The sequence below is a fragment of the Mirounga leonina genome, unplaced genomic scaffold (assembly GCF_011800145.1).
Source record: "Mirounga leonina isolate KUSES-001 unplaced genomic scaffold, KU_Mleo_1.0 Mir_53, whole genome shotgun sequence".
In the NCBI taxonomy this organism is placed as follows: domain Eukaryota; kingdom Metazoa; phylum Chordata; class Mammalia; order Carnivora; family Phocidae; genus Mirounga; species Mirounga leonina.
In genome coordinates, this window is record NW_023270807.1 from 66,322,024 (window position 1) to 66,346,958 (window position 24,935).

At 40.4% G+C, this 24,935-nt stretch overlaps 1 protein-coding gene across 1 annotated transcript; it reads left to right on the forward strand.

Moving 5' to 3' along the window:
• Nucleotides 1-80: 80 nt before the first annotated feature.
• AMD1 (adenosylmethionine decarboxylase 1) lies at nucleotides 81-22,441 on the forward strand. The gene is made up of 9 exons (XM_034991831.1): nucleotides 81-511; nucleotides 16,285-16,371; nucleotides 17,225-17,351; nucleotides 17,922-18,024; nucleotides 19,105-19,147; nucleotides 19,250-19,394; nucleotides 19,505-19,597; nucleotides 19,677-19,832; nucleotides 20,227-22,441. Exons 1-9 carry the CDS (start codon nucleotides 402-404, stop codon nucleotides 20,365-20,367), a joined length of 1,005 nt encoding a protein of 334 aa, XP_034847722.1. The 5' UTR covers nucleotides 81-401; the 3' UTR covers nucleotides 20,368-22,441.
• The last annotated feature ends 2,494 nt before the right edge of the window (nucleotides 22,442-24,935 follow it).

Consider the following 24,935-nt stretch of genomic DNA (forward strand, 5'->3'; position numbering starts at 1 on the left):
GCGGGATGCTGCGTCACTTCCTGGCCTTTCGGGGGAGATGGGGTATATAAATGCGGTGCTCACGCAGCGCCCTCGCTTCCACAGTATGGCCGGCGACATTAGCTAGCGCTCGCTCTACTCTCTCTAACGGGGAAACAGCGGACTACAAGAGACTGAACTGTATCTGCCTCTATTTCCAACAGACTCACGTTCAACTTTCGCTCACACACACAAAAAAAAGCCGGGAAAATTTTATTAATCCTTTTTTTTAAAAAAAGTTAATATAAAATTATAGCAAAAAAAGGAACCTGAACTTTAGTAACACAGCTGGAACAATCCGCAGCGGCGGCGGCAGCGGCGGGAGAAGAGATTTAATTTAGTTGATTTTCTGTGGTTGTTGGTTGTTCGCTAGTCTCACGGTGATGGAAGCTGCACATTTTTTCGAAGGGACCGAGAAGCTGCTGGAGGTTTGGTTCTCCAGGCAGCAGCCCGACGCAAACCAAGGATCTGGAGATCTTCGCACCATCCCCAGGTGGGTGCTGGGGGCTGTCGCCGCTTCGAAAGCATCAGGCACGGGCGGGGGCCGGGTTCCCGCAGCCTTCAGGTGGGGGCAGCTCCCCGGGCGGGGCTCGTTTCGGTGGCCGTGGAGGGGGCCCCGGTGCTGGGGGTGGGGAGCGGCCGCGTCCACGCGGGGTGCGAGCCGGCTCCTCCCGCCGCCGTTGCTGGGCCGGGCGCTGCCCGGGGGGAGGGGAGGAGGCCGGCGCGCCGCGTGCTCAGGTAACGTCTCCCGCGCGGCGTGCGGCGCCAGTCGGGGTGGTTTGTGGGCCCGCGCCGTCCGACTTTCCCCTCCGGAGTTGGCGGTCCGGGGCCCCGGGTGGGGACGTTTTTGGGCCGCGCGGGCTGCCTCCCGGCAGGTGTGGCTCCACAGGCTTAGTCAGGCGCTAATTTGGGCGTGCCCGTCTCTGAGAGCGAGGAGGGAGGGAGCGAGTCTGAAGCCGGGCTCGTTCTCTCCGCATGCTGCGGGAGGAGGGGGGCTCTCCCGGTCTCGGACTGAGGGTCTGGCGCGCAGGCCTCCCGCCCGCGGTCCGCGCTGGCAGCATGTGGCGCCCGGGCGGCGGGGATTGGGCGGGAGCAGTGTCGCAGTGGCTGGGCCCCACCGCCGCCTTAACGTGCTCTGCACCAAATCCTTTTCGGGGCGGCCCCGGGAGACGGCCGCGGAGCCCACCGAGGCTTGCCCCCGAGACTCTTGACCTTGGGAGTGTAACCTGTTACCGCGTCGGCGGGTTCCGGGCGAGGTGCGGGGTGCTGGAAGGTTAGACTGCATTTACGGGCTAGAGGCCCGTCCGAGCCAGGACATAATACCTTTAGTGCCTAAGCCTGCAAAGGAATCTGGGGCCCCAGCCTCCCACCCCGGGCAGTCACGCGAGAGGGCTGGGCTGATCGGGCAGAAAAGGAGAGGTGGTCTTGTGGTTTGGGGAAAGCTGAGCGCAAAAGCGCAGGCGGTTGCGAAGGTGCTGGGCCTTTCTCCGCGGCGCTCACACCGCTAGCCGCCCCTTGCCTTTCGGCGCACAAGTGCGGCGAGTGTGGCGGTGCGGCGGAGGAACCGGCGCGGCTGCCTCATTGAGGCGACGACCAATGAGCTCCGGGGCCCGACAGAGAAGCCTGGCCCCAGGGTGTGGGCCAATGGGCGTTTCAGGAATGTAGGCTGCGCTCGCTGCCGTCCCTGACAAAAAGCAACTGGAGAAGGGAATCCAGGCGGACACGTGCTGCCGGGACTTTTAAGGCAGTGTATCTATCTTAAAGGATTCTCCTGCTGGAAAGCGTCGTGTTAGCTAAAACGTGACAGGTCTCATTTTTCAAGCTTTGTGCGACACTTAAGATGTCTAACGTAGCCTTTTACTGCGTGCCAGGCTGAGCTTTAAACATTTTATAGTATAGGAAGCAGTTACTTACAAATAAGGGGAAGCTTAGTATTTCCTCCATTTCACAAAGGGGAAAACTCCCTGGTGGTGGTGGTGCTGGTGCTGGTGGTGCTGGTGGTGCTGGTGGTGGTATGCGTCTGATGAAACCATTGTGAGTAGATAATGTTAGAAAATCCTGTCGGTGAAGAACTAGTGAGTGAGTCGTATAAGGTGGATAACAAATTGTTTTGCTCTGGCTCTTTAAATGTTTGGAAGCTTTATTTGTAAGCACACATTCTTAATAAAGGAAAGAGGGTTTTTCCTCCCTCCCAAGTTCTTAGGCAAAAATACCAGAATTTAAGCTTGGGCTTTTCTCGTTAAGTTCCCTGAGTCGAAGGGGGGCGGAGAAAGGCTCATAAAAGGGTAGTTTGGTTTCTTTAAATGTCTGAGAACCACTTTTCCTTTGTACTTTCGGCTGCTGAAATTGTTTTGCTCCCTTGGTGTGGTTCTTAAAATGATGGCAAAAGTTAAACCTTCAAGGACAGAATATTCAATTTTGTTCGTGATTTAGTGCCACAACGTTTTATAGACATTAAACATTGGTTAAAGCACTGTTTTGAGAGTTTATATCACATTTCAGCTGTTGCAGGTAGAGCAAGTACTGAAAAATCTTCCATTTAACTGAAGTCCATTGACAACCTTGGTAGGAACTTTTCTCTGTGACCTGTCAAGCAAGGATGCACAGGTTAGGTTATTAACTAGGAGGTAAAAATACGTGAAAAATAGTAGATGCGAGGTAAATCATCTAAAATCAGTGGCCTGGCCAGAGATCATTGGCTTCTGGTCTTTTGAGGAGTTGGGTATTAGGGGCTTCAGAGGAGGATTATAATCTAGAAGAGTAATTCATAATGAAATGGTTAAGTAAGTAAATTGCCTTGGAATATCTAAATTTGAATTCAGACAGCATTCAATAGCTAGCTGTTTGATATCTCCTCATCTCTAAAATGAAAATAGTGTACCTACCTTCATAGGGTCATTGTAAGGATTAAGTGGGTTCATATATGTGCAGTACTTAAACTGACACACAGTAACCACTCTGTAAGTATTATATCATCTTCTGGGGGGAGTTGTTTTGTTTGCCTTTAAAGACCATCCCCCCCCTTTTTTCAGATTTTATTTATTTACTTGAGAGAGAGCAAGCCAGAGAGAGCTTGAGCAGGGGGGCAGAGGGAGTAGACTCCGGGCTGAGCAAGGAGCGGGACATGGGGTTCAATCCCAGGACCCCAAGATCATGATCTAAGCTGAAGGCAGACATTTAACCTACTGGGACACCCAGGCGCCCCTCCTTTTCTCCTTTTTTTTTTTTTTTTTTTTTTTTAAAGATTTTATTTATTCATGAGAGATAGAGGCAGAGGGAGAAGCAGGCTCCCCGCTCTGCGGGGAGCCTGATGCGGGACTCGATCCCAGGACCCTGGGATCATGACCTGAGCTGAAGGCAGACACTTAACCAACTGAGCCACCCAGGCGTCCCCTTTTCTCCTTTTTTTTAAGCAAACAAGCCTGGGGAAGAAATTGTCAGATTGTAGTGTACATGTTAAAAGACTACATTTTAAAGGGTGTCCTAGCAATTCAATGTATTTTTATTTGAGTAGAGAGTTTTAGATTGCATCATTATATTTTTATCATTAAATAATGTATTAAAATTTAAAAGCCAGAAAGTCCTTGCCTCCACACCCCCACTCAGTAATTCCATTAAAATGCAACTAAAGTCATAGAAGACATTAACAGACTGAATTAAAATAAACAAGTAAATAAATTACACTGTTATAAAACATAATAACCTAAGGGCATGGGAAGAATTAACTGTGAAAAGGCACAAATGTCCTAAGAGGGCCTTGCTATAGATGCTAGACATTAAAAAAGATAAAGTTGTTATGGGAAAATGCCCCCTTGTACTTTTTTCCAGTTACTGTCCTACCGTCTCCTCCCAACTTCTAACCACTATAGGTTAGTTTTCCCTGTTTTTGAGCTTTAAATAACATGGAATCATTTAGTATGAATCATTATGTAAGGCCTCTTTTGGTCAGCCTTATGTTTGACATTTTGTGTAGTGTTTTGTCAGTGTACACAATTTTTCATTCTATTGTTAATGGGTATTTGAGTAGATTACGGTTTGCTATTACAAATATATTGCTATGAACACTAGTATGTCATTTAGTGAACAGTATGCTTTTCTGTTAATAAACATCTAGGAGTAGAATTGTTAAATCATAAGGTGTGCATATATCCAACATGGGGGTGCTAGTTGCTCCATATCTTCATCCAACACTTGGTATTATCTTTTTAATTTTAGCTATTGTGGGTGTATAAAAGTATGTACTTCCCATCAGACTAATGGAGTTGAGCATCCTTTCATGTCTTCATTCACCATTTGGATATCTTTTGTGAAATGCCTATTTTGGAATGCCTTTTCAGTTTGTACGAGTTCTTTATATATTGTGGATGAATTCTAATATGTGTTATTATAGATATCTTGCACCCTCAGTGGCTTCCCCTTTCTTTCTATTAGTGATATCTTTAGAAACAAGTGCATAGGTTTTGTGTTTTGGGTTTTTTGTTTTGTTTGTTTTTTAAGATTTTATTTGAGGGGTGCCTGGGTGGCTCAGTCGGTTAAGCGTCTGCCTGCGGCTCAGGTCATGATCCCAGCGTCCTGGGATCCGGCTCCCTGCTCCGCGGGAAGCCTGCTTCTCTCTCTCCCACTCCCCCTGCTTGTGTTCCCTCTCTCTGTCAAATAAATAAAATCTTTAAAAAGACAAAGATTTTACTTATTTGAGAGAGAGAAAGCATGGGGGGAGGGGCACTGCAGAGATGGAGAAGCAGACTCACCGCTGAACAGAGCGCCTGACGTGGGGCTTGATCCCAGGACCCCAGGGATCATGACCTGAGCTGAAGGCAGAGGCTTAACGAACTGAGCCACCCAGGCGCCCCAGAAGTGCATAGTTTTAATGTAGTCCAGCTTACCAATATTTTCTCTTTAATGGTTAGCAGGTTTTTGTTTTTAATTTTTAATTTTTTTTTAAGTAACCTATACAGGCAACATGTGGCTTGAACTTGATCAAGAGTCTCATGATGCTCTACCAACTGAGCCAGCCAGCTGCCTCTGGTTAGCAGCTTTGCATCCAATTTAAGATATCTTTGCTCATTTTAGATTAATGAAGATGTTCTTTTTTTCTCCTAAATTTCATTTTGCTTTTCATATTTAGATCTGCATTCCATCTGGAATTTTATTTTTAATACAGTATGAGGGAATACAGTGCACTTGAAGCAAAATTGGCTCATCTTTCCAGGCTTTAACTCCCAAGTCAATCTGGAACTTCTCTGTTAAACATTTCCCCACTCTCCTATAGGCCAATTAGAAGAATTTACCTCACCTGTAATCTGAACAAATTACAGAACACTGAGAATCTTTTTACTAACTTTTTGAGGGAGACAAAGGGTACATTATATAATTTTTGTTGTTTTGAGAGAGTACAAGAGGGGGCAGGAGGGACAGAGGGAGAATTTTTGTTTTTAAGATTTTATTTATTTGGGTAAGAAGGGAGAGGGACAAGCCGACTCCCCACCGAGTGCGGAGCCCAACTCAGAGTTTGATTCCCAGGACTCTGAGACCGCAACCTGAGCGGAAGTCAGACACTTTAACTCACTGAACCACCCAGGAGCCCTGGGGGGAGAAAGAGAATATTAAGCAGGCTTCATGCCTGGCATGGAGCCTGATGCAAGCCAGATCTCACAACCCTGAGATCATGACCTGAGCTGAAATCGACTGGGAGTCAGTCGCTTAACCGACCAAGCCACCCAGACACCCCTTTTTGTTCTTGGGTTGTGAGATCGAGCCCACATTGGGCACTAAAAACTAAAAATAAATTTTAAAAATGGAAAATCTTGTGTGGCTCAGATTGAAGAATACTGGTTAACAATATGTTGAAGAAAAGCTGCAGTCCAGTGTATCCATATGAAAAAAGGAATAGATGATAATGTTCTAAAACAGACTTAATTCACACATTACTTGAATTTGAAGTGTAAAAGGGGTGGAAACCTGCAGTTTCTCCAGCAGTTTTTCAGATTTCAAAAGGATCTGAACAGAAATCAGTGATCATGTATTAAAAGGTCTTGGGATTGCAGGACCAAACAAAAGCCTTTTATGTTAAGGAAATGACAGCTATGGGGAGGAAGTCTGTTAGAAAATAAAATTTTGCTGAGAAGAAAGATTTTTGCTTTTGAATTTATAACCCTGAGCTATTTTTCCTAGTAATGAGGTGGGTTCAGATGGGAAATTATAGTGGACATGAAGAGAGTAAATATTAACTATGGGAAGGTTAGAGGTGTATTTTTGCACAGTTAATGTGAAACCATAAAAATTAGAATCTGTAGTGTTCGTGTTGAAGGCATTTAGGACTAGTGGGATATTCTGCTATTTTTCTCCTTCAAATTTTGTAAGCTAAAATTTAATTTTTAGTAAAGGATTGGGGCAGTTGCAAAGACTGTAAATCACACCTCAACATTAACTTTCCCAGAACTCCTGTCTTAACCACATCATTGCACAGTATTGCAGTATCAGTGATTTTACATTGAAGAAGTTTACAACCCATTGCCAAAACCTTTTAGTGTAAATGTTTTTAGTAGAAAAGCTTCGTATTGAATTAAGCTTCTCATTACATTCTTCAGAAAAGTTTGAACTGCTATCCCCAAAGCACCCTTTCTAAAGTATGCATTGAAACTAATAACTGAATGTAGCAGTAATTATACTCATTGTGATTAAAATTAGCGTATTTTCAGTTGATTTCTTTGAACAAAAGGGGAAGGCTTTTATTTTTCTGGATATCTGAACTAACTGCCCTGATTCAGGGAAGATATCCAGAATTTCTGGTCAGTCTAGGCTTCGCTAAAGAATGATCTCCTGGGGCGCCTGGGTGGCTCAGTCGTTAAGTGTCTGCCTTTGGATCGGGTCATGATCCTCAGGGTCCTGGGATCGAGCCCCACATCAGGCTCTCTGCTCCTGGGGAATCCTGCTTCTCCCTCTCCCACTCCCCCTGCTTGTGTTCCTGCTCTCGCTATGTCTCTGTCAAATAAATAAATATATTTTTTTTTAAGTGGTCTCCTATTTTAGGATGGTGCTGACCCAAAGACTAATACACTTGGGTAAGGTATAGAGGCCTGAATGTAGTGTGGTAAGAGGAAAGTCTCTAAAACAGATTAGTGTGACTTTTGGGTAAATTACTAGGTAACCCTGAACCCAGTTTTTATTCGCATGGAGGCCTTTTAAATGCAGATTTCTAGGCACCATTTGCTGCATGTCTGACCTACTGGGTCTGAGGTTAGGATCCAAGTCATCGGGCGATGAGAGTGGTAACTCTGCTCTGACGGTTTCTTCCACCTGCCAGCAGCATTCTGTTCTCTCAGACATTTATTTGTAAAATTGTGACTTATTTTAAGTGGGTAGTATTGTAAGTAGAGTCACATTGTTGATCTCTAGAACTTTTTCATCTTACAAAACTGAAACTATACCCATTCATTTCCCCTTTCCTCTTCCTGGAGTCCTTGACAAACATCTTCCTTTAGGATTTTGGCTACTTTAGACACTTCATAGGAGTGTGAGTACCTCTTAATGGAATCATACAGTATTTGTCCTTCCATAACTGCCTTATTTCACATAGCATAAGGTCCTCAAGATTCATCCATGTTGTATGTATATATTACATTTTATTTATCTAGTAATCCTTTGATGGACATTTAAGTTGCTTCCATCTCCTGACAGTTGTGAACAACAACAAACATGGGTGTGCAAATACCTCCTTCCAGACCTTGTTTTGAATTCTTTTGGATATATACCCAGAGGTGGGATTACTGGATTGGTCATATGGTAATTCTGTCTTTAGGGTTTTAAGGAACTTCCATACTGTTTTCTGTAATGGCTGTACCATTACACCAATGATGCACAGATGTTAAAATTTCACCACATCTTTGCCAAAACTTCTTGTTCTCCTTTTTTTTTTTCTTTGTTCTTTTTTTTTTTTTACAGTAGACATGCTAATGGATGGGAGGTGTTATTTCATGGTTTTGATTGGCATTTCTCTTATTAGTGATGTTGAGCATCTTTGCATATGCTTGTTCGCAGTTTGTGTATCTTTTTGGAGAATTGTCTGTACAGATCCTTTTGTCAGTTTTTTAATTGGGCTAATTTATTTAGTTTTCTTTTTAAGTGTTCTCTGTACCCAATGTGGGACTAGAACTCACAACCCCATTTGAAGAGTCCCACAGTCCACTGACTGAGCCAGCCAGGTGCCCTGTTGGGTTATTTGTTTTTGCCCTTGGGGAAGTTCCTTATATAATCTGGATATTTACCTTTTATCACCTATATGATTTGCAAGTATTTTCTCCTGTTGAGTACTTTCCTATGATGTGCAAAAGTTAAGATTTGATGTAGTTCCATTTGTCTTTTACCTTTGTTGGCTGTGCTTTTTGTGTCATATCTAAGAAAGCATTGCCAGATCCAGTGTCCTGAAGCTTACCCCTATGTTTTCTAGGACTTGTAGTTTAGGTCTTAATTTTGGTCTTTATTATTAATGAATTTTTGTAGATGGTGTAAGGTGAGGATCCAACTTCATTCTTTTGTGTGGACGCTTTCCCAGCACTGTTTGATGGCTTTTCCCCCCCAATTTTGTAGTCTTGGCACCTTTGTTGAAGGTCATTTGACCTATGGCATTTCTTTTTACAGACTACATTTAAAAATGTAGTCAGTTGTCCATTTTGGGTTTTGTTGAATCAGATGACCTAGAAGTCTGTCATCTTAACTTGTGTCTTTTCTGTTGTAGATGCTCCAACTTGTTCTGTTTTTAGTAAACCACAGATTCTTTAAAAAAAAATAAAAAAAAAAACTTCAAATATAATATACCATTAATGTTTTGCTTTCTGGCATGGTGACCTAATACTCAATCCATGTACTGTTACTAGTAAAGAGTATCCTGTTTTGGGGGGATACTTACCATGATCTGGGTGTGACTAGGATCCAGTAAAGCTTTATTTACAAAAGGAGGCTTATTTTCCTGGAAGAAATATGATAAAATAACTTGCTGAAATTCTCAGCTGTTTTTGGTGTTGATTTTTCACCTTTCTCTTTATATACATATATAGCATTGTATTGGCTTTTTTAGTTTTCTCTCACATCTTGCTCCTTGATTTATTCTTTTTTTGAGCCTGTTGGCTCTCCTAAGGTTGTCGTTTTGGTTGATCATTTAGCTATGTGGAGTTGTTGGGTTGTTTTTTTTTTAAGATTTTATTTTTATTTATTTGACAGCGAGAGAGGGAACACAAGCAGGGGAGTGGGAGAGGGAGAAGCAGGCTTCCCGCGGAGCAGGGAGCCCGATGCGGGGCTCAATCCCAGGACCCTGAGCCACCCACACGCCCCATCATTTAGCTATGTTGTAAGGTGTTTTAAATAAAGGCATTCTTTCATACAATGACTTTGAAAAAATACTAGAGGGTTTCTTTTAGGGGAGGAAGAGTTCGGTTGCAAAATTCATTAACTAATGGTGAATGAGTGCAAGAGCATTTTGGTTTCTCTCAAGATGGAATAAGCACACTACTGTCTCGTGTGTTTACTAAAAACCTTGGGCAGAATGCATGGAACAGCTGAGGACTTTGAAAACTAAATGTTAGCAGGTGAATTGAAGAAAGAAACCATAACTCAAAATACCACTGAAACAACTGTGATTCCGTTTCTTTTTTCTTTTTTTTTTTTTTTTCTTTCCCTTTGGTTATCCCTTGGGGTGGTCTGAAAAGCTGCCAGAAGTTGGTAACTGCACACTAGGTGCAGGCAAAAAGACTTCCAAGAGAGGTCTTTTTCTGGGCTGCAGAGAAGGAAAGGGAGCCGGCTTCTTTGAGTCAGAGAGAGTAGGGAAAATCCCTGTTCTGTTTTTGTATTGCTTTGCTTTTTGTGTGTGTGTTCTGCCCACAGCGTAAGCAGTTTTGTAACAGTTGTGGTGGCCAGACAGATGCCTAACACTAGGTGCAGGAGGGAGACCCCTTTTTGACCTGAGGAATGTGGTCCCAAGAGTGAAGAGCATTGTGGATATTCCTATTGCTCTTTTCCCTTTTTGTCGTCTACTCATTTGGCCACAGAGAGACAGGTAGTCACAGGCAGCCTGCTGCAGTTGGACAAACTTAAGCCTTGGCTTTTTAGCCAGAGGACCCAAGAATTGGGCCCCCTCCCCAAACCAGAAGTTGTCAGCAAGATTATGGGAAGGAGAGAGGTGAAGAAAGTGATCCCATAAAGGTTTATATAAATACCCCTGAGCTGCTACTGTATAGATCTGATCATAAACAGTATATCAAAGGCTTTGAAAACTGATAGATCACCGCCCAGTCCCAGTCTGGCGACTGGGCGACATGAAGGCAGGACAAATTTGAATACCGTGGCAAGGGCTTTCATAACTAAACTGAAGCCATAACATAACCCAAAGAAGCTGGATAAAAACTTGAAGACTGAACTTAACCTTTTTTTTTTTTTTTAAGATTTTATTTATTTGACAGAGACACAGCGAGAGAGGGAACACAAGCAGGGGGAGTGGGAGAGGGAGAAGCAGGCTTCCCATGGAGCGGGGAGCCCGATGCGGGGCTTGATCCCAGGACCCTGGGATCATGACTTTAGCCCAAGGCAGACACTTAACGACTGAGCCACCCAGGCGCCCCTGAACTTAACCATTTTAATTGCCTGCTAAAACAATTTCAAAAATCAACATGCTCCATAGGATTTAAACAAGATTTAAAATTATATAACATGACCAAAATGTTCAGGATGCAATCATAAATTGCTTAACTTACGAATAGGAAATTTTCAGCATCCCTCAAAGGAAAAAGACAACCTCAAGGTGACGCAGATCAAGCTTTACAGACAGCTGTCATAACCATTCTGTAAGAAAAGTGAACACTTAAAAGGAAAAGACAAAATCTTGGAGAAATAGAAGATGGAACTTAAAAATACAACCAGAAAATAACTACTGGAATAAAAAGTTGCTTGGGTGGGCTCTAGTAGATTGGAGATGACAGAGTAAGTGGACCTGAAGATAGATCAGTTAGGAATTATCCATTCTGAACACAGAAAAAAAATTGGGGGCAGCAAATGTCCCACGGGTCCCAAAAAGTAAAGGAGCATGTAACAGTTTTAGATTTGAAAATTTTAAGGCTATATGGGGAACCTGGCTGGCTCAGTTGGTAGAGCATGCAACTTTTGATCTTGGGTGTAGGTTCGAGCCCCACTTGGGCATAGAGATTACATTTAAAAATAAAAAACAAATTTTGGGGCACCTGGATGGCTCAGTCATTAAGCATCTGCCTTTGGCTCAGATCCTGGTCCCAGGGTCCTGGGATCAAGCCCCACATGGGGCTCCCTGCTTGGCAGGAAGTCTGCTTCTCCCTCACCCACTCCCCCTGCTTGTGTTCGTTCCATCTCTCTCAGTCAGATAAAATCTTTTTAAAAAAAATTTTAAGGCTGTTATTTTCCCAAACGTCCATAAGATTTAATCAGGATAATTCTTGCCAGATTCAACAAATAATTGAGGACCTCTTACGAACTGGGCTAGGCACCGGAGATAAAAACAATAAAACACAAACTCCCTAACTATATGGAATGTCTAGTGGGATTTGCATGAATACCAAAATAGCCACACAAATAAAATGCTTTGGTACGCTTTCTATTAAAACCTTTTCATGAAAAGATCTTTGATCTGGTGGGAATAGTGAGGTGACTTGAGGTAGAAGAAGGTGCCGAGGACAGGGTAGGGTGAAATCCATTCCAGCAGCACTCAGAACAAAGTTTACATGTGTTGTCCAGCATAATTATAATGCTCTCTTTCACTCTCATGTGGCTTGATTTGGGTGAATAAATTTATGGTGCCCCATTTCTAGGGAGAAAATGGTTGGTGGAAAAGTCCCGTGTGACTGAAATACAGGAAATGGGGATAGAGCTAGTTACCTATATATTTGTCAGTGTGTGTTTTATTTATTTCAGCTGCTCTTCTGATTCATTGTCTTTATATTATAAAATTTGAGTCAGATGAAAAGAGGGATGCCAGGTGATCTGAAGATTAGATAATTACTATCTGGGAGTAAAAAAGGATCTCTCTGAAATGAGGGGACCAGGTACTGTTGGGGTAGAGTAACTATACTGAAAATAAAGAATAAAGGCTTACAATGAGTGAGATCCTTAGCCCTTTACCTTTTGCCTACCAGAAATCTTCATGTTCTCCAGGCAAGAGAATGGAATATTTGGATAATCTGACCTGCCCAGGAAAGAACTTTAAAAAAAAAACATACTGATAGGGAGGGAGTTCCCCAGTGAAACCCCCCACAGTGCCTGTATAGAGGCCCACAGTAAACAAGCCCCATCCATGTGTATAGACTTTCTGACTTAGGCTAAGTCTTAGTACCCTAATCTTGGCCAAGAATCACTCAAAAGAAATGTTGAAAGGAAACAGTTGGGGGAACATTTGAAGATAAATTAATGCATAAAAAGCCAAAGCAGGGACGCCTGGGTGGCTCGGTCGTTAAGCGTCTGCTTTCGGCTCAGGTCATGATCCCAGGGTTCTTGGATCGAGTCCCGCATCTGGCTCTGCTCAGCAGGGAGCCTACTTCTCGCTCTGCCTGCCCTCCCCCTGCTAGTGCTCTCTCTCTCTGTGTCAAAATCTTAAAAAACAAAAACAAAAAACGCTTGAGTGGTTCAGTCAGTTAAGCGGCTGCCTTCGGCTCAGGTCATGATCCCAGGGTACTGGGATCGAGTCCCCCATCAGGCTCCTTGCTATGTGGGGAGTCTGCTTCTCCCTTTGCCTGCCGTTCCCCCTGCTTGTGCTTGCTCTCTGTCTTTCCCTCCCTCTCTCTCTGACAAATAAATAAATAAAATCTTTAAAATAAAAAAGAAAACCAAAGCAGATGAAAAAAGCAAGACAGCTTTTAAATCCAGAGAGAAACAAAATTCGACAAGAAAGAAAAAGTCACAGAGCATGATTAAAAGTCTTAATATACTCTTAACACTGCTGTATGATACATGAAAATTAAGAGAATAAATCCCAAGATTTCTCATAGTGGAAAGGTTTGTTTTCTTTTTTTGCTCTTTTTTTTATTGTGTATGTGAGATCCTAACTAAACTTTCTGTGGTAATCATTTAACAGATGTGTAAGTCCAAACCGTTATGCTTAAACTTACAGTGATATGTCAATTATCTCAATAAAACTGGGGGTGACGGAGTCTGTATGAATAGTGAATATAACTGAGGAGGTAGTGTGTCCAGTGGGTGGAAGAGAATATTTGCAAGAGTGCTGAATTCTAGTGGGGAGTCATTAGGTAGGATCTGAATTATTAGATAAGCTCTAAAGAGAGACCCCTGTGCTGCAGAATTTTACTTAATGCCTCTTATAGTGGGTATTTTTATTATTTACCTACGTATACAGTGCTTGAATTCTTCCATCAAGTACGTAAATTTATTTGAGAGCACAAGTGGCGGCGGGGAGGGGGGGTCGGGGAGAAGCTGACTCTCTGCTAAGCAGGGAGCCCGATGTGGGACTCGATTCTGGGACTCCAGGATCATGACCTGAAACGAAGGTAGTCGCTTAACCAACTGAGCCACCCAGGCACCCCAGCAATAGCTTCTTTTAGAGCCCCATTACTCCTTTTTGCATTAAAGCATATTATTTGTGGAATTGAGCTACAGTGGGTTCTGAAATGTTCATACATAGTGAACTTTGAGCCTTAGAAATACAAAAGCCCAAGCTATTGCATGACCACCTACAATAAGAGGATTAAAATGATCAGTTTGTGTTGCTCAGAACTGGGTCTTAATTATAACTTTTTCTTCCTAAACAACAAATTGTACCATTTAAAAATTTTGAAACAAACTGCCAAGATACGGCGTAGTCTAATACGTATTTTTTCTTTATATAAACAGTTGTTGGCACCTTTTTAAAAGAAAGCTAATTGTTAGCTTTTTAAAAAAATTGCTTGGCAGGGGCGCCTGGGTGGTTCAGTCGGATAAGCATCTGACTTTTGTTTTTTTGGCTTAGTTCATGAGCCTCAGGGTTGTGAGATCGAGCCCTGTGTCGGGCTCCACACTCAGCAGAGAGTCTGCTTGAGATTCATTCTCTTTCTCTCCTTCTCCTCCCACTCCCCCTCTCTAAATCTTTTTAAGATTTTATTTATTTATTAGCAGGGGGAGCGAGCTCTGGAGAGGGAGAAAGAAGCAGGCTCCGTGCTGAGCAGGGAGTCCAGTGTGGGGCTCAATCCCAGGACCCTGGAATCATGACCTGTGCCAAAGGCAGACACTTAACCTACTGAGCCACCCACCCAGGTGCCCCCAAAATAAAAGTAAATTTTTAAAAAACTCCTTGGTAAAGTTATAGGCAAATAGGCTCTATAATCATTAGCAAAGCCTAAGGGCACCTGGGTGGCTCGGTTGGTTAAGCGACTGCCTTTCACTCAGGTCATGATCCTGGATGGAGTCCCACATCAGCCTCCCTACTCAGCAGGGAGTCTGCTTCTCCCTCTGACCTCCCCCCCCCCCCCCGTTCTCGGCGCATGCACACACACTCTCTCTTTCTAAGATAAAAATCTTAAAATCATTAGCAAGCCTAACTCATTTAGGTTTTTTCAGGTAGGTCTCAGTACTGTTCAATTTAATTTACCCCACATAGGAATTACTGCCTTCTGTGATTGGTCATATAATTTCTTTTGGAAAATGATGAAACAGGCACAAAATGCTAGCAGGATTGACTGGTACTATGCTTGTGGGTTTTTGTTTTTAAGATTTTATTTAAGTTCTCTCTATACTCAACATGGGACTTGAATTCACAACCCTGAGATTGAGTGTTCAGTGCTCTACTGGCTGAGCCAGCCAGGTGCCCCTGTGCTTGATTTTTAATACAGAAGAATAAAACATACCTATTTTTGTGCTGGCTGTGCTGTTGAGGATTTTTTTTTTTTTTTACAGAGTCTTAATTGGATAAGAAAACTAACTATAATATGCCATTTTCTTGGGTTTACAAGAATGATCTGTCAAACATTAAGAGCCTTAAAAACATTTCTAGCCTTTAATCTGGTAATTATAAGCTTGTCCTATGGAATTGTTTTAAGTATTTCTGTTTGTAGTGGGCACACTAAAGAGGAAGTACTTCTTAGTCTCAATCAGATAAAATTAAAACCAATTTCTATTTTTTATTAACGATTCTTTTTATTTGAGAGAGACAGACACAGTGAGAGGGAACACAAGCAGGGGGAGTGGGAGAGGGAGAAGCAGGCTTCCCGCTGAACAGGGAGCCTGGTGTGGGGCTCGATCCCAGCACCCTGGGATCATGACCTGAGCCGAAGGCAGACGCTTAACGACTGAGCCACCCAGGCGCCCCAAAACCAATTTCTTACGTTATGTCCATTTGACTTCCATTTTGCTGTCTATTGCCTGTACTATAGACTTCTTGCTTTGTTGAAATGTGTGGGTTTTTTCCTGTTAAAGAGTTGCATAATGTTCCCCCAAAATCTTACTGACGGTTGAATTGCCAACAAAAGCCATGTTTCAAGTTTTTGATGCTTCTAGACTTTAGACACCACTAGGTATTACGATTAGCTGCAAATTGGATAGAAAATAATATCTAAACAGTATGAGAGTTTCCAGCTTACTAACAGTCGGGGCTTTAAATCTTTTTGCCAATCTAATCGGTGAAGGAAATGATGCTTTTTAAATTGTAATTCCTCTAGTAAGATTTAAAATCTAAGAATATGATAGGCAGTGGGATTCCTGGGTGGCTCAGTCAGTTAAGCGTCTGCCTTTGGCTTAGGTCATGATCCGAGTCCTGGGATCAAGCCCTATGTCAGGCTTTCTGCTCAGTGGGGGAGCCTGCATCTCCCTCTCCCTCTGTAGCTCTCCCTGCTTGTGCTCTTTCTCTGTCAAGTAAGTGAATAAAATCTTTAAAAAAAAAAATTTGATAGGCAAACATCTCGTTTTGACTTAATTTCTTCACTTGCTTGTCGGTGAAAGGTAATGATTTTCTTTGGTTTATGGGCCTTTTAATTATCTCTGTGCATGGCTTATTCATTTCATCATTTGTTTTTTCTTAGTAAATTGCAAATAGCTTATAATTTCCAGTTTTCCAGTTTGCTCTCTGTTACTTGGTGGATATGTCAATATAGATAGGCTTTTGAAATAAAACTAAATGTTACCCAGAAACTGGAACAAGAATGTAACAGCAAATACAAAATACATGGTGTAATTTGTGTTAGAACACCAAAGTGTAAAAGCTTTATAATTTTTATCCAAGTAGGCAAGTACTGTTAGGACTTAATCATCTTTTTTGTTGTTGAATAATAGATCTGAGTGGGACATACTTCTGAAGGATGTGCAATGTTCAATCATAAGTGTGACAAAAACTGACAAGCAGGAAGCTTATGTACTCAGGTAAGTGCTGCAGAAACAATTGTTAGCTACTTGATTTTAGTCTGAATCATACTTTACATGGGAATAGCGAATTGTTCCTCTGGATCTTAGTACTATAATCATTTTTTCCTTATTTTGAGAAATAATGATATAAAATAAAATGTTTACTTTAGATGTCCCTTTGCAGTATATAGGAGAAGAAAGCCATTCAACATGTTTATAGGTACAAAGCTAATTTATCCAATAAAAACATTAGTTTCTTTTCCTTTTTTTCTTTATTTTTAAATTTTATTTATTTGAGAGAGCACAAACAGGGGTGGGGGGAGAGGGAGAAGCAGACTCCCTGCCAAGCAGGGAGCCGGACACATGGCTCGATCCCAGGACCCTGAGATCATGACCTGAGCAGAAGGCAGGTGCTTAACCGAATGAGCCACCCAGGTGCCCCCAATAAAAACATTAGTTTCTTATGTATTATAAGAGACCTTGTGGTTACTGGATTGAACAAGGTGCATAAGGTGCCTGGTTTTTACTAAGCTTATGTTTGGCATATACAGATGTTTATTGAATGCTTATGTGCCAGGCCCTAGGAATATAATGGTGACTAAAAATAAATTCCTTTCCTTATGGACTTAATTTTCTAGTAAAAGAAGTAATGAGATGTTTACAGAAATACACGTGAGAGTGGTTGGTACAAGCTGAAGTAACGTATGACTTCAGTAAATAATATCCTAAGATAGGTGAGGTGAGGAGGAAAGTTTAGTAGTAGAAGAGGGTTAATAGCCAAATTTTACATTGTAAATAATCCAGTAATAGATAATTGCATCTCAGTAATACAGAAACATCATTATAACCTTGTGACTTTTTTCAAATGCAGTGAGAGTAGCATGTTTGTCTCCAAGAGACGTTTCATTTTGAAGACATGTGGTACCACCCTCTTGCTGAAAGCACTGGTTCCCCTGTTGAAACTTGCTAGGGATTACAGTGGGTTTGATTCGATTCAAGTAAGTAATCAAACATTTAATCCTTTTTTTCCAGCCTAATGTTTATTAGGGCTCTGTGTTATGCATATGCCTAGTAAATGAATTTGTGTATTTACTGCTTAGTTGTGGTGGGTAATCACTGACTCTTGAAACTGAATGTACGCATGTTCTCAGATTGTTGGTTCCATGCCTATTTAAAAGCTCAGATCTGAAATTACTGCTCCAGAAATAACGTACCTTGTTTCTACAGTTGTGACCCATCATGAGTAGAATGGTTATTTTTTAGTTTCCAGAAACTCACAGTAGTGATCTGCATTTTTAAGACTTTCTTGAGATTCTTCTCCACAACTTAAAGTTGCTCTGTGTAACACTATCTCGTGCATATTGGTCTGGAATCTTGCTCTGATACAGTGGCCTTCATTTTTTTATTGGCCAGCAAAAGACCGCTTATATTTTAAACATTAAAGAGAAAACATGTTAAATTGCATTGGAGAAAATATTTATAGATTTGATTTTGATATACATATCCAGAAAATAGTTGACTATGAAAAGTGATAGAATCCTACGTATAAAGTTACCTGTCTTTTTCAGAGCTTCTTTTATTCTCGTAAGAATTTCATGAAGCCTTCTCACCAAGGGTACCCACACCGGAATTTCCAGGAAGAAATAGAGTTTCTTAATGCAATTTTCCCAAGTAAGTTTAAATAGAGTTGAAACCCATTTCCTTAGAGGGTCTGTCCTTTCAGAGATCTTTTTATATATGTGAAAGCATTTGAATACAAATATGATGCATTATATAGTTAAGATAAAAATATCAGTAAAGTTGATGACAAATTTTAGAGTGTGCATGCACATCAGGTCAATGCTGTTGAAAAGATGGGAAAAGAAAATGAATTGATCACTTGCTAGAGGAAGAGATCATCTTTGTTTAGCCAGTTGCTCTACTTTATATCTAACTTAGTGGTTGTTCCCTCATCCAGAAAAATGCATGGTCTTTCATATACCCATGCTAAGATCTTGGTCCATGTTACGAAACTCTGGCCTGGCATTCTTCTATTCAGGAATTGAGCTGGCTTAAAAATGATAAACACAGTGAGATCATAATGTCACTTCAAACAAATTGGCAAGATTTTCTTCCATTTACTAAGCTTTTATTTATAGACCTTCCTTTCTGAGTTTCAAGGTCAGGGAACTAAAAGTTATCTAATCTAACACCCTTATATCGTAGATGTGGCTGAAAACCTAGGATGATTTTACTAACTTGGCACAAAAACACTCCAGGCGTGATTTGACAAAGTCCGATTTTTTATCCTGTTCTTATCTACTAATATGAAATTATACCAGGCTGTAGCAGTGCTGAGTATAATTTAGTGTAAATATCTCCCAGTTAATTTACTGTGTTGAGTGAGGCTTCGGAACAAAAATATGGAAAGAATGTATTACATAAAATGACTTGTACTGACTTGGGAATGTAGATTAATGGGTGATCAAATTCCATTCCTTAATGGAGTTTTAGGGGAGAGTGAACCATGGTTTTCTCAGCACTCAGAGTAACTCACTAGTTGAAGTATATCTCTAAATGACAATAAAATATTTTTAGTAAAATATTTAAGGGATGACGGAGGGCATCCTGCCTACTTGTGAACTCACTTCCCTTCACCAATAACATTTCTGATAGGAGGCAAGCACTAACACCCTAACCATTAGAAGGGTGGGGGCAAAGCTACCAAATGGAGGTATTAAATTTACTTTACATTCTCTCCTCCCTCAACAGATGGAGCAGCATATTGTATGGGACGTATGAATTCTGACTGTTGGTATGTTGGACACAGTTTTATGGATTTTTTTTTTGGTCTTTATAGGATTTATTTTAAATTGCCATTTGTCATTTTTAGAAACTACTTTTTACTTTTATATAGGTACTTGTATACTTTGGATTTCCCAGAGACTCGGGTAATCAGTCAGCCAGATCAAACCCTGGAAATTCTGATGAGTGAGCTTGACCCAGCAGTTATGGACCAGTTCTACATGAAAGATGGTGTTACTGCAAAGGATGTCACTCGTGTAAGCGGTTTCAAGAATGATTCTGGATTATTCTTGGGAACTAAATATTTTAACTCATTCTCAGGTTATTTTCCAAATTTGTTAGGTAATTCAGTCTTTTCTTTTCCCAGGAGAGTGGAATTCGTGACCTGATACCAGGTTCTGTCATTGATGCCACACTTTTCAATCCTTGTGGGTATTCGATGAATGGAATGAAATCGGATGTAAGTGATATTTTGCTTAACAATTACTAAATATTTAAGTGTACCCATTCCATTACTGACATAAACCTGTTTCTTTAAGGGAACTTATTGGACTATTCACATCACTCCAGAACCAGAATTTTCTTATGTTAGCTTTGAAACAAACTTAAGTCAGACCTCCTATGATGACCTGATCAGGAAAGTTGTGGAAGTCTTCAAGCCAGGAAAATTTGTGACCACCCTGTTTGTAAATCAGGTAATTTGTTTTATTATTGACAATAAAATCTTACAGGAAATAAGGATAGTCATGTCATAAAATGTATTCTAAGATGGCAAGTATCAGATATCTAGAAGTACTACTGTTAAGGTTACTGGTAGAGGAGATGCTTTATATCTTTGATTAGACTTGGTCATTGCTTTGTATCTACCCCAAATGATGGGTTCTTTCTGTCCTGTTTTCCCTGTGGACAGATGGGCAGCTGGGGGGACAACATAGGATGTCTTACTCCATCTACCTGTGAGACAGCTAAAATATTCAAATGCCACAGTTTCTTCAGACAGTAGTCTTAAATACTTTTAAGTGACTGTTTTGTTTGAAAATACTTTTTCAGATTTGAAACACTAATGCTTTATTTAAATTTTTTCCCCAGAGTTCTAAATGTCGCACAGTGCTTTCTTCACCCCAGAAGATTGAAGGCTTTAAACGTCTTGATTGCCAGAGCGCTATGTTCAATGATTACAATTTTGTTTTTACCAGTTTTGCTAAGAAGCAGCAACAACAGCAGAGTTGATTAATAAAAATGAAGAAAAAACGCAAAAAGAGAACACACATAGAAGGAGGTGGTGGCTGCTTTTTAGATATTGATATCGGGGGCCATGCTTTCCATAACCACCACCTTGTAGCTGCAGAAAGCCCTAGATGTAATGATAGTGTAATCATTTTGAATTGTATGCATTATTATATCAAGGAGTTAGATATCTTGCATGAATGCTCTCTTCTGTGTTTAGGTATCCTATGCCACTCTTGCTGTGAAATTGAAGTGCATGTAGAAAAAACCTTTTACTATATGAAACTTTACAACACTTGTGAAAACAATTCAATTTGGTTTACGCACAGTGTAATATTTCTCCAGGTATCATCCAAAATTCCCCACAGACAAGGCTTTCGTCCTCATTAGGTGTTGGCCTCAGCCTAATCATCTGGGACTGTTCTATTAAATTGCTGCCAGGATCTTACATCCAGTTACCTCCACTTTCTAGAACATATTCTCTACTAATATTACTGAAACCAGTTTCTACTTCATACAGATGTTTTTTGCAACAGCAATTAAAGTTTATCTTCCACGAGTCAAGTCCTCTTAAGAAAATGATTGCAGTTATCCATTTTGTGTATTACTTTTTTAACATTATTGCTTCCTGTAACTGTACTTCCTTTAATTGATTTTGTTCCTCACCATGGTGTCTTGCCTCCCAACCCCCCCTCAATAAAGCAATACACTGTTACACTGTGGGTTTATACTAATCTTATACCCGGGAGGGGCAAGGGAGAGTGGACCCTGGGCTTAATTTTCTTTTTAAGGTCAAGGGAGTTTGGCCTCCTTTTATATTGACATGGGCTCTTTTGGGAGATAGTGACAAAAATAAACCTGTTGTTGATTAGCAAGGAAGACACATTTATATTAGGGTATACTGGCAGAACTGTTGCAGAAACTATGCCATTCTGTTTTCCCATTAAATGAGATTAGCTTCTCACTGAGTACCATGCCTTTTAGTAATTTGCTAAGTAGTTATATAAAAATTTTTATCACTTAAGTTTATTAGCAAGGAAATTAAGATAAAGGTATTTACAGGATTTAATAAGTCAGCTCAGATGATTCACCTTAACTTTTACTTTAGCAGCTATCTCCAATCATTTTCATTCATAATACACAGTAAACTTTGGTTGAAAATGGAGTCTTGTCTTTGTCATCTTGTGACTTAAAGTTCTTTGACTTTGTAATGCATTATGATAGTGTTCTGACTTGAACTGTTTCTCTTCCTGGTGTTCCTTTCACTATGATTTCATAGCATCAAGTGAAACTTCCCAGAATGAGAACTGTTCAAGTTATTCAGACATAGACAATGAAGCAGAATGCTGTCCATAAGACAAAATTCCAAACTGGTCAGTGGGAAATGACTAGAAATACAGGCTTTGAGGAGTTGGCATCTTTTAGCTATATTTGCAAATATGAGATTAAGCAGCTGAGAAAACAGCAGAGTTGACTAAATTTTTTATATTCTTGTCCTCACAAAATTGTTTTGATTCTTTCTGGATTGATGCAGTGATGTTTTTGTTCCTTCCGTATTTATAAATGAAACACTTTTTTTAGTGTTTCTAAACATAAAATCTACTTGGTTTGAAATCAAGTGGTTGGAACACAAATTTTGACTTTTATTTTAAGCATGTTGATTCAAAGTTTCATTGAAGAAACTTTCAGTCAGTGGATCAGTTTGATTCTGTAATTAGCACACAGTACCTAATGTTTCGGTACTATTCTGAGGACCAATGCTCAAAGTGGATTTTGTTCTTGAACAGTGTCCCAGTAGATTTGATGACATTTGTTGGCTTGAGGTCTGATTTTTTTTTTCCTAATAGATAAAGATTTCTATCTAATATTGAAAAACACAAATTTGTATGGAATAAAGCCTAGTAAATTAAAACTATAGATTCAATAGTAATTGAAATTAATCCTAGTGTGTATGATAGAGGAGGGAAAATTTTGGTGCCATTATTTCTCTCTTCATGGTGTTGGACTTAAATCAGTTGAAATGTATTTCTGTACCACAATTTAAGCTTCAATAAAAGTTTGCTTAATTCATTGTCCAGTGACATTCAGAAAGTCTTCTGTTGATGTCTAGTATTTGTTCATGTGTACTATTTAAAAAATGTATACAAATTTTTGTGATTTGAGGAAATTTATATTTGGTTATTTCCTAACATTTGGGAGAATAATCATGAAGACATCTTTAAGCTCCTGGGAGAATAATTTATACTCAGATTTAAGCATTTTTGTTAGTGGCTTCATAACTGAAGCTTAAGAGAAATAGCTGGGTTATATATGTATCCTGGATATCAAAGAGTAGGAAAGGTAAGTAGTAAGAAAAAGTGCGTTTGTGAGTTTGGATTTAAGTCAAAGTTTGAAGGTAAAATGTTCCAGCCTTTATTGTGGAATAGGCTCATACTGGTGGTGTGGGGAGGAACAAGTTGTAAACATCCTTTATTTCATTCACTGTTATTTCTCTTAATAGAACAGAGTTATAACCTTGATCATTTTTGCCATGTTAGGTACATGTCTCATGATCATTTATTTGACAAAATTTCAGTTCTTCAGTCTCATGTCTACAGTAATCTGAAAATTGGAATCTTATAAGAATGTATATTCATACCTTTCTCAGAAAAAGCATATTAAAGAATATTTTTTTCTAAGACATGAGTGAAAAAAGGATGGATCCTAGAAAAGTAAAATGTTGACAACATAATACCATCAACACCAGGTTCTTTTACAGGAACAGGTTAAGTGATGGAGATTCAGACACACAAGTTGCAGGTGTGGTTCATTTTCCTAGCCAAATAACTCACCAATTCCTGACTCCCCATCTTCAAACTTGATGTTTACTTCCTCCCCTTTTATTCCTATTAAAATGGAAACTGTTCTTTGGATTCCATCCCTTCTACCTTGAGAGACTTTGTAACAGCTTTCTGCAGGGATTAGCTAGGACCCCAGAAAATAGATGAGATTTGTAATTAGACATTTTACTTGGAGAATCTTCAAATACACAAAGTTAAATAGTACATTGAATCTTCATATTCTACCTTAAACTATCCTCCGTTCTGCTCTGGTACATACCTACTACACATCTTTTTAGGGAAGATTTATAAAATGCAAATCTTAACTATAGTTCTCAAAAGTGAACACACTTTTAGCCCACAGCCATATTGGGACAAAAGGTTCATTTAACCCTAATTAGGCAACTCCGCAATCTACTTCCACCCCCAAGCTAACTACTTCGCCAATTTTTGTCACCACAGCATAGGGTCCCACTGGGGACCCTGCCCCACTGGAACTTTATACTAATTTAATCATGAGGTCTATACTCATAAAGTGCTTTTCATTTGATAACAAAAGTTTTTGAGAGGTTGAGCCATGTATTCCTTTTGCCAAGTAGGAACCATTGTGCATGAATATACTATAATTTATCCACTCTGTTTATTGGTTTCTGATTTTTTGAAAACATGAATAAAGCTGCTATGAATACTTGCATACAAGTGTTTTTGTGGCTTCTGGATGTGTGGTAGTATCTTGTGTTAATCTGTTTCTCAGTACTGAACATGTTCTGTCTTTATCCACCATTAGTATTCACCATTAGTTCTTTTTTTTTTTTTTTTAAAGATTTTATTTATTTATTTGAGAGACAATGAGATAGAGCATGAGAGGGGGGAGGGTCAGAGGGAGAAGCAGGCTCCCTGCTGAGCAGGGAGCCCGATGCGGGACTCGATCCTGGGACTCCAGGATCATGACCTGAGCCGAAGGCAGTCGCTTAACCAACTGAGCCACCCAGGCGCCCACCATTAGTTCTTTGAAAGATACATTTAAGTTAGGTTGCCTCTTTATTTTGCATACAAGTTCCTTGTTCAGTGTTTCGCAAATGTTTTCTATCTAGTATTTTCATTTTCCTAATATGACTTGATGAGTAGAACTTGTTAATCTTAAGTCTTGATTTACTAACATTCTCAATGGATCTTTTTCTGTCCGTAAATTTACTTAACCTCACATTGTGGTGGTGGTACTGTTTTGTTTTGAAAGCTTTGTAATTTTTGGCTTTCACATCTGTCATCCACCTTAGATTTCTAGGTGTGGTGTGAGGGTCTGAAGTTTGTTTCTACCCGTGTGATTGTGCCGTTACTTTGGCACCATTTGTACTTTCTCCATTGAATGACTTTTGGCACCTTTTAAATTCATTTGACTGGTTCCTGACTGACTCTATCATGGTTACCTGTGTTTGTGTAAATGTTAAAACAAGCCTGTCTCTCTCTCGTTTGAAGTTCTACACCCAAGTGGGCTTTGAACTCACAACCCCGGGATCATGAGTCCCACCTGAGCCAGCCAGCTGCCCTTCCGTTTCTATTTTTAAAGAGCCTGGGACGCCTGGGTGGCACAGTCTATTGAGTGTCTGACTCTTGGTTTTGGCTCTGGTCAGGATCAAGTTGGTCAAGTTGAGTGTGGAGTCTGCTAGAGTTTCTCCATGTCATGCTGCCCCTCCTTTCTCACATCTTTTTAAAAAGTAATAATGAGCCTGATTGTTAGGATTGGGTAGAATC

Bases quoted from the DNA above. Each gene is read 5' to 3' on its own strand.
- AMD1 (XM_034991831.1), top strand. From the start codon at position 402: ATGGAAGCTGCACATTTTTTCGAAGGGACCGAGAAGCTGCTGGAGGTT. The intron at 16,372-17,224 runs GTAAGTGCTGCA...TTTCAAATGCAG, and splicing joins CAGGAAGCTTATGTACTCAG to TGAGAGTAGCATGTTTGTCT. The intron at 19,395-19,504 runs GTAAGCGGTTTC...TTCTTTTCCCAG, and splicing joins CTGCAAAGGATGTCACTCGT to GAGAGTGGAATTCGTGACCT.